At 41.5% G+C, this 12,400-nt stretch overlaps 1 protein-coding gene across 7 annotated transcripts in view; it reads right to left on the bottom strand.

The window, feature by feature from the left end:
* The window catches only part of TSPAN9 (tetraspanin 9), a 352,108-nt gene that overhangs the window by 130,062 nt on the left and 209,646 nt on the right, over positions 1-12,400 (bottom strand). For 6 of the 7 annotated variants that reach the window (XM_069968581.1, XM_069968550.1, XM_069968557.1 and 3 more), the window contains one exon: positions 9,362-9,441. In XM_069968581.1, the coding sequence (XP_069824682.1) occupies positions 9,362-9,424 (63 nt within the window). In that variant the 5' untranslated portion in view covers positions 9,425-9,441. Of the gene's footprint in view, positions 1-9,361; positions 10,083-12,400 lie in introns of those variants that run through there. The other variant, XM_069968543.1, reaches the window with a different exon arrangement.

The following is a 12,400-nucleotide window of genomic DNA, read 5'->3' as shown; positions in this document are numbered from 1 at the left end:
AGTGCACAAATAGTACCGCCATATAGTGCTCAAATAATATCACTATACATACTAAAATAATACCCCAGACAGTAATAAAATAATACCACCATACAGTGCTTTGATAAAACCGCCATGTAGGGCTCAAATAACACCACAATACAGTATACACCACACAAGCACCATACAAAAAGTAATCAGGATACAGATAAGTCCCTGTCCCTGTCCCCATTCATAGTCGCAATGGTGTAATCCTACAGTGCACGTGCTCATGGACCTTACAGGGCACTTTCCAATGTAAAAGTGTGAAAGCCACTCTAATAACCATCCCGAAATACGACTTCAGAAGAGAATGCAATGGCAGGCGGTGAGTATTTGTGCCGCCATCCCCCAGCAATAGATTATTCCCTCCCAGACTTCCTGTGTACACATCTACAAGCTCAGCAATCTGTAAATCTCTCGGCGTATCACTTTCTGCATCAGTAGAAAACACCTGATAGTAAGTACCGTACTGCAGGGGAAGGAGGATGCCGGCTATAGTCCTCAGAGCGCTGTCAGGAGAGAATGAGAACTGTCACAGGAGCCTCAAATAAATCTCCGCACCCTGATAGGCCCCGGGTGTATGGTGGCGGCGGTGGTGCTTTTTTTTTTATATGTAATCTGTCCCTGCGGCAAATAGAAAACCAACAAGTGCTGCAACCGAGGAGATGTTTTCTTATAGTTGTGGGCAATGCTTCCAGAAAGACTGTGTGACTGCACTGTGCACGTTCTATGGACTGTGTGACTGCACTGTGCACGCTATATGGACTGTGTGACTGCACTGTGTACGCTATATGGACTGTGTGACTGCACTGTGTACGCTATATGGACTGTGTGACTGCACTGTGTACGCTATATGGACTGTGTGACTGCACTGTGTACGCTATATGGACTGTGTGACTGCACTGTGTACGCTATATGGACTGTGTGACTGCACTGTGTACGCTATATGGACTGTGTGACTTCACTGTGTACGCTATATGGACTGTGTGACTTCACTGTGTACGCTATATGGACTGTGTGACTTCACTGTGCGCGCTCTGTGGAGTGTGTGACTGCACTGTGTACGCTATATGGACTGTGTGACTGCACTGTGTACGCTATATGGACTGTGTGACTTCACTGTGTACGCTATATGGACTGTGTGACTTCACTGTGTACGCTATATGGACTGTGTGACTTCACTGTGCGCGCTCTGTGGAGTGTGTGACTGCACTGTGCACGCTATATGGACTGTGTGACTGCACTGTGTACGCTATATGGACTGTGTGACTGCACTGTGTACGCTATATGGACTGTGTGACTGCACTGTGCACGTTCTATGGACTGTGTGACTGCACTGTGTGCGCTATATGGACTGTGTGACTGCACTGTGTACGCTAAATGGACTGTGTGACTGCACTGTGTACGCTATATGGACTGTGTGACTGCACTGTGTACGCTATATGGACTGTGTGACTGCACTGTGTACGCTATATGGACTGTGTGACTGCACTGTGTACGCTATATGGACTGTGTGACTGCACTGTGCACGCTATATGGACTGTGTGACTGCACTGTGCACGCTATATGGACTGTGTGACTGCAATGTGCGCGCTACATGGAGTGTGTTACTGTAATGTACTCACTACACTCTGATCGCACCCTGCTCACTCCATAGACTATAATGTACTCACTACACTCTGATCGCACCCTGATCACTCCATAGACTAATGTACTCACTACACTCTGATTGCACCCTGCTCCTACATAGACTGTAATGTACTCACTACGCTCTGATCGCACCCTGATCACTCCATAGACTATAATGTACTCACTACACTCTGATCGCACCCTGATCACTCCATAGACTATAATGTACTCACTACACTCTGATCGCACCCTGATCACTCCATAGACTGTAATGTACTCACTACACTCTGATTGCACCCTGCTCCTACATAGACTGTAATGTACTCACTACACTCTGATCTCACTGTGCTCCTACATAGACTGTAATGTACTCACTACACTCTGATCGCACCCTGATCACTCCATAGACTGTAATGTACTCACTACACTCTAATCCCACCCTGATCACTCCATAGACTGTAATGTACTCACTACACTCTAATCCCACCCTGATCACTCCATAGACTAATGTACTCACTACACTCTGATCGCACCCCGCTCACTACATATACTACGTGACTGCACTCCCCTCTGATCACTATATGAGAAATGACTCCCTATCCCTCTGACTGACCCTCTAAGGACCCGGATGCCGCCCCCTTCCCATCACAGCTGTATAGCTATATCCCATTACCCGCACTTACATCAAACGGGGTGATTCATTACACGAAACGGGATCCCGAAAATATGATTTATGTCTTTGCTGTGAAATTGCGGTAATGAAGAAGCAATAGTTAATTAAAGTCGGGTGAGCTGTAAAATTACGGCAATAAATCACAAAACTTCCTATACGTTCCTGCTGGTGCGAAAAAAAAACAGAAAAAAAAACAGCGATAAATTCCCACACTGAGGATTAACAATTTTCGAGGGGGAAAATTTTCTATTCTCAAATTGCATTAGCGTTGGCTAAAATAAAACCTTAAATAGATTTTATACCGGGGGGAAATAAGTCGTCATTGGTCATTTCCGTGGGGAGCCGAGCAGCGGCTGTAGTGTTAGTCAGCTCTGCTATTCTGGTCGTCCCCTGACGTGACATCAAGGCCTCGCTGTGCATGAGCTCAACCTGATAGAGAGATCATAACCAGCTGTTGAAACTAAACCAGTCAGGGGGGGGGGACTAAAGGGATGGGAAACTTTTTAAGGTGGACTGTTTCTTTAAGGTGGAACTGACCCACTTTAAGGTGAAACTAATACAACCTACGACCACACACGCCATGGACGACCCTCCACCTGTTGTCTTTCAGTCAAACACAATTTACACCTGTAGTGACCGAGCCACGCTTGTGTTTTTTTTTTCTTTTTTTTCTGACCCCCAGGGACAGCTGTTCTCCCCCCTCCCCAACACTGCATCACCATATTGTTATTGCAGGGATGATCTTGGAGCAGCTGCATCTGTCATGGACGTTGTTTGAGAATTCCTTAGAGAGTGCGCACTTTATAGTATTTAGGGAAGGGAAGGGTGTTCTAGTTTATTTTTATTTATTTTTTTTACTTTTTTCCCCCAAAACAGCGCCACCTTGTACATAGGCTGTTTGTGGTATTGCAACTAAGCCCTTATTTATGTGTATGGGGATTAGCTGCAATACCAGATATGACCTATAGAAAATGAATGGCGCTGTTTCTTACAGTAAAATAAAACATTTGTACAATTTTTTTTTCTATCACATTCTATTAGAATAAAACATAAGAATTTATCTAGAATTCTTATATAGAGATTCTGTATCGGTCTGATTTGCAGAATACATTGGGTCATTTAAAGTTTTTTTTAAGTATAATTATTATTAGTAATATTATTAATATTAGTCTCTATCATTAATAGCTTAATACAAATGAATATATATTTTTTTTATTTAACCAAAAACAGCGCCACCCTTGTGTATAGGTCTTTCCTAGTATTCGAGCTAAGCCCCATTTATGCAAATAGGGCTGAGCTGCAATACCGAGTATGACCTATAAACAGGAATGGCGCTGTTTCTAACAAAAAAAAAAGTATCCTGCTTTCTAATCTGTAAATATTTTTGATCACGTTCTATTATAATATAATTTTATATAGAATTTATAAGATTTGTACCTGATCTTCAGAATATATTGGGTCATTGATAGTTATTTTAAGAGTTTTCAGTATAATTCTCACTAGTACAGTGTTATAAGAATAGAGTAACTTTATTTTCTTTTGTACCAATAACAGCGCCACTCGTGTGCACAGGCTGTTTCTGGTATTGCAACTTAGCCCCATTAATAAGGCTCATATACAATACTAGACTCAAGAGTAGCTCTTTTTTTTTGGGGGGGGTACACTTTTTTCATATACTAACTCTTTAGGTTTTCACACTTCTTTGATGTTTTCACTTTTTTTTTTTTTTTACTTTCTAACACAAGTGTTTTTTTTCTGCCCTATTTCAACTCCCATAGAGAAGACTATAGAAAAGTGATATATAGAGTATATAGTATAAAAAAAGTATAAAATATGTATATGGTGTTTAATAATGCACTATGGGCTTTTCAGTAACATCTGGCTGCATGAAAAATGCAAATGACAAATTCCTTAAAATGCAGCAAAATGCAACAAAAAAATAAAAAACAGATATGTGAACACATTGAATGGCTCCACTTTTCTCCATAACTTTTAGTTCAGCTCCATTGCAGTCAATAGTATTAGACTGCAGTACCACACTCAGTCTGTGGACAGGTGTGGCGCTATTCTGCAAAGTTCTAATCCTGCATAACCCAATCGTTTTTTTTAACGTTTAGCTTTGTTCTTAGTATTAGATACAATAATAGCCCTATGTATAATCTATGGTGTATATACACAGCTATATATGATTGTTTAGTCTTGCATGGTGAAGAACTGTAAGTCATTGTCCAGCGGAGTGGCATTTGGCTGCCGGCGCTGTCTCCTCTGCTTACAAATAACCTCATCTGTAGCTGCCGCACACCCTCTCTAATTCCTACATTGGTTTCTGTCACCTGTATGTCAATGGCAGCACAGCTGAGCATTTATCCTGGAGGGAAACCGGAGTGGGAATAATAACTACTCCATCAACCATATAGACTGTGGCAGGAGAGCCTCCATAACAAATCAATGTAGGCAACCCCACTTTAAGGGGTTGTCCAGCGAAAAATCAGTTTTCTTTCAAATCAATTGATATCAGAGAGTTATATGGATTTGTAATTTACTTCTATTAAAAAATCTCAAGTCTTCCCATACTTATCAGCTGCTGTATGTCATGCAGGAAATAATGTTTTATTTTCAGTCTGACACAGTGCTCTCTGCTGACATCTCTGGCCGAGACAGGAACTGTCCAGAGCAGGAGAGGTTTTCTATGGGGATTCATATAAAACCCGAGACGGAGTTCCTGTCTCGGCCAGAGATGTCAGCAGAGAGCACTGTCTCAGACTGAAAATAAAACATTTCCTACAGGACATACAGCAGCTAATAAGTACAGAAAACTTGATATTTTTTAATAGAAGTAAATTACAAATCTATATAACTTTCTGATTTCGATTTTCGCTGGACAACCCCTTTTACAGTGACCCCCTCCCTCCAAATCAATATAGACCCCCCCCCAACAATGCCCCCCACTGGACTTGATAACTATCTAATGTATATGGCAGCATGTCATTCCCCCCCCCCCCCTGGCTATTCCCATATTGGAGGAGAGAGGGACCAAGAAAGTTGGATATTAACTGACCCAGACGTGTTTTGAGCATGGAGATATTATTACTAAGATGATAACCAGGGTATTCTTTACTAAGTGCACAGACAACGCGTTTCGAGACTGAACTGATCGGGTGATAAGACCATGATAACAGAAGCTGCAGACAATGCATTTCAATATTCATCAGAGGAAGAGACCATGATCATTACAGCTTTTTTATTAAGAGCTCAGACAACGCGTTTCAAGGTTGAATCGGTCTCTTCATCAGATGAAGGCACCATGATAATCACAGAAAGTTTTTTTTTATGTGTTCAGTGCATTTTAAGACTGGATTGGTCTCTTCATCAGGTGTAGAAACCATGCTGATAACAGAGTATTGTATATTAAGTGCATAGGCAACGCGTTTCGAGACTGGGTCGATCAGGTGAAGAGGCCATGATGATAACAATCTTTTTTTTTTTTTTTATTAAGTGCACAAACAAATGACATGTTTCCAAACTGGATTGGTCTCTTCATCAGATGAAGGCACCGTAAAACTTCATTAATAAATGCGCAAATAACGCGTTTCAAGACTGGATCGGTCTCTTCACAATGATGATCTAAAAAATTGTCTCAATGCGTTTCGAGATTAGCTTGGTGATGAAGAGACCATGATGATAACAGAATCTTTTTTATTTTTATTAAATGCAAAAACAGATGACGCGTTTTGGGATCAGATTGGACCCTTTGGTCTGGAAACGCTTGGTCTGTTCGTCCACTCAATCACCCTGGTGAGCAAAAACGACTGAAGTGAGCAAGTTTACTTGTGAGCGCTTACTAGTGTTACTGACTTGTTCACTATTGGCGCACTATTGTGTACTTTTGGTATTGCATTTATACCTTTCATATTTTAAGAGAGAGGTGTCTGGTAGTAGCTTCAACATTTATTTTTGTAGCCTGAGCGGCCTCCTTGGCCTGGCAATCCTTGGCCTGGACTCTTATAAGAAGCTGTCCTTACAAGCCAGACCCTTCAGTGCCCCCTTAAATACATTTACATACAAAGTCTTGACTACTTAAGTAAGTGCGTAACTACCAGCTGGGAGCGCCGGTGTCATGTAGCCAATCAGGAGATGCCAGAAATTCTTGTACCACGAACACCCTTTACAGTGTGATCACAGGACTCGAGTGACCACGTGGTGCCAGCAGTCTGCGCAGAAGCACATGGACCCCCGTCCTGTGGTACTTAATCCGAGCCTACGCAGCCTCGTATATACGCCTTGTTTGGTATAGATCGAAACCCCTGGCATCATAATTAAAAGCCATAAGCGTTCGACCTGAGCTCAGACAAGTCTAATCTGTATAAGAAGGGACGGCAGATGGTACGCAGCAATCTCACAGACACAAGAGCCCACCCCAATACGGAGGGGAAATGTGAGAGTAGTTACTATACGAAAACCATGCTTTAGACAGTGATGGGGAGATTTATCCAACATGGAGTAAAGTGAAACTGGCTCAGTTGCCCCTAGCAACCAATCAGATTCCACCTTTCATTTTCCAAAGAGTCTGTGAGGCATGAAAGGTGGAATCTGATTGGTTGCTAGGGGCAACTGAGCCAGTTTCACTTTACACCAGTTTGATAAATCTCCCCCCCAATGTTCCTGCATTCCCAGGGATCAGCCCCCCTCCAGTTTAATAGGATCCCATGGAAAGGATATATATATATATATATATATATTTATTTATTTTTTTAAATCTGAATACCCCTTTAAGGGCACGAACTAACAAAAGGAAAGTCTAGGTATGACTCCCTCAAAATCTCAACTCAACTCTATGCATTCATTTAAACAAAACATAGATGCTGTCTTCCAAGAAACAGTGCCACCCTTGTCCTCAGTTTGTGCATGGTAATGCAGCTCAGTATCATTAAAGGGATACTCCAGCGGAAATCTTTTTCTTTCAAATGAACTGGTTTCAGAACGTTCTATGGATTTTTAATTTACTTCTATTTAAAAATCTCCAGTCTTCCAGTACTTACCAGCTGCTGTTTGTCCTGCAGGAAGTGGTGTATTCTCTCCAGTGTGACCCAGTGCTCTCTGCTGCCACCTCTGTCCTAGAAAGAACTGTCCAGAGCAGGAGCAAATCTCCATAGAAAACCCCTGCTGCTCTGGACAGTTCCTGACATGGACAGAGGTGGCAGCAGAGAGCACTGTGTCACACTGGGATAAACATATATCTATCCTAAGATAATAAGAATGGAAATACTAAAAGGGCAGACTAGATGGACCCAGTGGTCTTTTTCTGCCGACAATCTTCTATGTTTCTATGTTTATATGAAAACAACATTTCCTGCAGGACATACAGCAGTTAATACGTACTGGAATCTATATAACTTTCTGAAACCAATTGATTTGAAAGGAAAAGATTTTTGCTGGAGTTTCCCTTTAAGTCACATATATATAATACCGCACACAATCTGCAGACAGGTGACGTGCTGCTATGTTTCTCTAATCCTGGATAATCCCTTTAAGTAAGCAATAAAAGTGTGTTCCCCCTTTAATCAATTTAAAGGGGTTATCCTCTCTGACTTTTAGTCAATCAATGCTTTCCCACTGGTGATACCTGCAGCCATCAACTCTTCAGGGAAGTCAGAAGCACGTTTTCAGTTTCCCCACAGTGCCACCACAGGAGAAATGAAGTATTACACCGCTCCTATTGAAATCAATGAGCTCTCTGTGTCATGCAGGACGTTCTTTACAACAAAAAAAGAGTCGTTTTTTGCACCGTTATCTACGGGAAAATCTTTTTCTAAACTCCACAACTGATGATACACTGCAGCAGAACAAACAACATCCCCTCGAAATCCATACGATATAAAAACCCAAACATCAAACATCAGGAATCCAAATAGTTAACATAGCTGGAATATATCCCAGGGGGGGGGGGGGGGGAAACTCCGAGAATCTTTGATCATTTCTCCTGTTCTGGAAGAAACTGCCGAATATTCTTTTTCTATGTATTTTATGTCCCCATAGATATAATTATTCACATAAAAGCCATGGGGAAAGCTAGGGGCAAAGAGCGACCGAAGCCGACGGTTCACTGAGCTCACACTCATTAGTCTGCCAACCCTATGGGGACTGGATGTAATGTATGGGCATTCCTTGCGCTGCGCTATGGAATATGTTGGCGCTATAATATCTCATCATCCATATAAACCATATATATATATATATATATATATATATATATATATATACTTGCAGACTGTGCCAGGGTAATCGATGAGATAAAGTGCCACACAGGGGCTAATAATGCGGCATATGGACATCTATCTTTTTCTGATTAGTGTGAGCTGTGTGCAGAACCGCCACTGCTGCACCGCCTGGTTTATATAGGAGAGAAGAGGAGGAGATAAGGTGGTGGTGGTGGGGATTACAGTTCATTAACCCTTTCTCTGCCAAGTACCCCCTATCACTCTGCAGTCAAGCCAGTTTGTAGCAGGGCTGATATTGTTCAGATGCAGCAGAGCTGAGTTTGTCACTTGTTATATAGTATACCAGAGTTAACTTACAAATTCCGAATTTTGCCTATAGCCCAAGTATACGTCCCCCTCCATTCATGGCCAATACCTGCCCCCCCCCCCAGTCCTTATCTTACTGCATCCTCCTATATTATAACAGCATGCCCCCCCCCCCCCCATTACTAAAGTTATCTCAGCCGGTAACACGTAAAGACTTAATAAATGTGTCCCGTACCCATCGGGTATACAGTATAGGATTATCCCTACATATCACTCTGCTCAATAGCTAACAACACATGGCAACACACGACTTATAACCTATGGATTCGGAAGATATCGGTATCTACGTCTTTTTTTTTTTTGAAGTTGGACAAGAACTAGTTAAACCGGCTCCAGGCTCCAACTCGAAAACGTGAATTCAATGCATAAAAATTTTACCAAAATTTTCAAATCGTAAAATTTGAATTTGCTCAACTGCCAATGTCTGGGAAAAGTAAAATGTAGATGGACTCACCCAAAATATCAAGTTGAAGAGGAACATCATGTATTTCAAACAACACAGACAGCCTCTCGCCATGTTGCACTTCTTAAATTCTAGAAGAAAAACAAAGGATAGATCCAGGTAAAAGACCACATATTTGCCTCCTTTGGGTGCAGGGTACTTGTCCTTCTTTACGCCACTATTATGGCTCTGTGTACGAGATCCTGCATTGCCATAAAACGCTCCGGCTGTGAATCCTCTACCAAATTCCCTGCTTGAGGTAGAAGGTTTAGCTGAGTCCCTGCTGTCCACAGACGGACTTCGGTGTATAGAAGAGTCTTCGCTACTCGACTTTTCCATAGTCTTTAGCTTCAGCCTTCCCGGAGCTATTGTTTTGCATCTCTCAGCATTAAATCCGGCACACGGTCCAAAAAAATAGACACTACTAGCCGGCTGTCACTGTCCTAATGAGAGAGTCACAGGCTGGGATGCTGCCTCCAGAGTTCCAGGAGGAGGGTAGGGAGGGAAGAAGGAGAGGAGTGGGTAGGTAGGGGGGGTGATAAGGGGGGGCTGCCCTCCGTCTCCAGATAATAATGGGATGACACAATAGAATATGGTCAAACTAGAAGTTTCCTAAGAACTAAAAATCCTATTGGCATCACCTAAAGAAGACTTTGCAATGGCTGAGAACTCTCGCCAGTATCTATGTGGGTGATATCTGCTGGAGGAGCTCTCTCTCTGTCTCTCTCTCTTTTTTTTTTAGGTTGCGGAGCTGTGATACGGAGCAGCATCAGCAGCTGCTGCTGCACTAGTGGGCAATCCCACAGAAATCCCTGAAGCTGCTCTCAAGTAATACAGCTTTACTCCCCTCCGCCGTCAGCCAATGGAGACTCGCAGGCAGGGCCTACATGACATAAGATCTTTAAAAGGCTTTGGTGTGACTATACATGTGCAGGGCAGAGGATCGCTCCAATGTCAGGGGGCCGCTCGGACAGGAAGAGGAGCAGATCGGGGGGATAATGGGACATCATGGAGTGAGGGGGCTAATAATAGTGGGCAAAATGCAACGGAAAGGATAGTAATAGTAATATACCAGAGATAAGGAAACAGTATAGGAACTAATAAAAAGAGCACTTATAATATGCTAATTATATAATAATAACAATAAATAATAATAATAATAATAATAATAATAATAATAATAATAATAATAATAATAAATAATAATAAATAATAATAATATAATATACAAACTATAACATAAAGTAATAATAATATAAAATGTAAACTATACAATGATGGTAATAATAATAATAATAATAATAATAATAATAATAATAATAATAATAATAATAATTAAACTATACCATAATAGTAATAGACATATTAATAATAATAATAATAATAATAAAAAATGCAACATATAAAAGAACAATATAAACTAATGATAAAAGTAAAAGTAAAGAATGACAGTAGCAATAATAAACCTCAGCAATATACAATTAGTAGTTAAAGGGGAACTCCTGAGAGCAAAAAAAAAATATATCAAATCAACTGGTGTCATAAAGTTATATTGATTTGTAAATTGTTTCTATTAAAACAGAAAAAAAAGAAAGAAAATCAAGTCTTCTAGTACTTATCAGCTGCTGTATGTCCTGCAGGAAGTGGTGTATTCTTTCCAGTCTGACAGTGCTCTCTGCTGCCACCTCTGTCCATGTCAGGTACTGTCCAGAGCAGGAGAGGTTTTCTATGGGGATTTGCTGCTGCTCTGGACAGTTCCTGACATGGACAGAGGTGGCAGCAGAGAGCACTGTGTCACACTGAAGAGAATACACCACTTCCTGCAGGATATACAGCAGCTGATAAGCACTGGAAGACTGGAAAGAATACACAGTTTCCTGCAGGACATACAGCAGCTGATAAGTACTGGAAGACTGGAAATTGGAGTACCCCTTTCAAAGTCATAGGATGCCTTTAGGATATAGGACAGGACAGGACCTCCAGAGTGAGAGACACTCTTCCCATCCTAAACAGAGGAACTCCACATGTTAATCTGAAATTCCCAAATAGACAATAGACAACCCCTTTAAGAGAATAACAATGTAGATAGATAAATCACTGGGACACACTTATCAGCTGCAGTCACATGAGCCATTGGTTCTCGCTCTATATCTTTACATTGACGCTGCATTTGCAGCCAGTGGGAGACTTAAATTTTCTCCTTGATCGGCAGAATTTAGTATGTTTATGCAGCGACATGAAATAATGTTCAGCCGCATCCGTGATCCAGAAAATAACCTTGAAACTGTCAGCAAACGGCAGCGAGCTGTAATATAGCCGAATATATTCTCCATCATTTATGGAAACCCTTGCAATTCCAAAGTCTTTGTAGCTCGTTAGTCATGTGACATTATCGTAGGCGTCTACAGACTTTTTTTTTTTTTAACATGATGTTATATTGTTTGACAGCAGAGGTCTCCAGGACTAGGAAAAGCACACTTTCTTGAAAAACAGTGCCACCCCTGTCCTCAGGTTGTGTGTGGTATTGCAATTAAGCTCCACTCACTACAAGGAAACTGAGCTGCTGTACCATAGGCAAACTGAGGACAAGAATGGTGCTGATTCTGGAGGAAAGTGGCCATGTTTTTCTAAGCCTAGGTGAGCCGTTTCAAGGGGTACTCTGGAGAAAAAATTTCTTCAAATCAACTCGTGGCAGAAAATTATATAGATTGGTAAATGGTTTCTATTTAAAAATATCCAGTCTTCCAGTACTTATCAGCTGCTGTATGTGCTTCAGGAAGTGATGGATTTTTTCCAGGCTGAGACAGTGCTCTCTGCTGCCACCTCTGTCCATGTCAGGAACTGTCCAGAGCAGCAGCAAATCCCCATAGAGAACCTCTCCTGCTCTGGACAGTTCCTGACATGGACAGAGGTGGCAGCAGAGAGTATTGTGCCAGATTGGAAAGAATTCACCACTTCTGCAGAACATGAGAAGGGAACCTTGAATCTCCAGCTGTTGCAAAACTACAACTCCCATCATGCCTGGACAGCCAAAGCTTTGGCTGTACAGAA

This window comes from Dendropsophus ebraccatus, chromosome 1 (genome assembly GCF_027789765.1).
Source record: "Dendropsophus ebraccatus isolate aDenEbr1 chromosome 1, aDenEbr1.pat, whole genome shotgun sequence".
Taxonomy (NCBI): Eukaryota; Metazoa; Chordata; class Amphibia; order Anura; family Hylidae; genus Dendropsophus; species Dendropsophus ebraccatus.
Note: the sequence above shows the minus strand (reverse complement) of the source record. Positions and strands in the feature narration are given on the sequence as shown.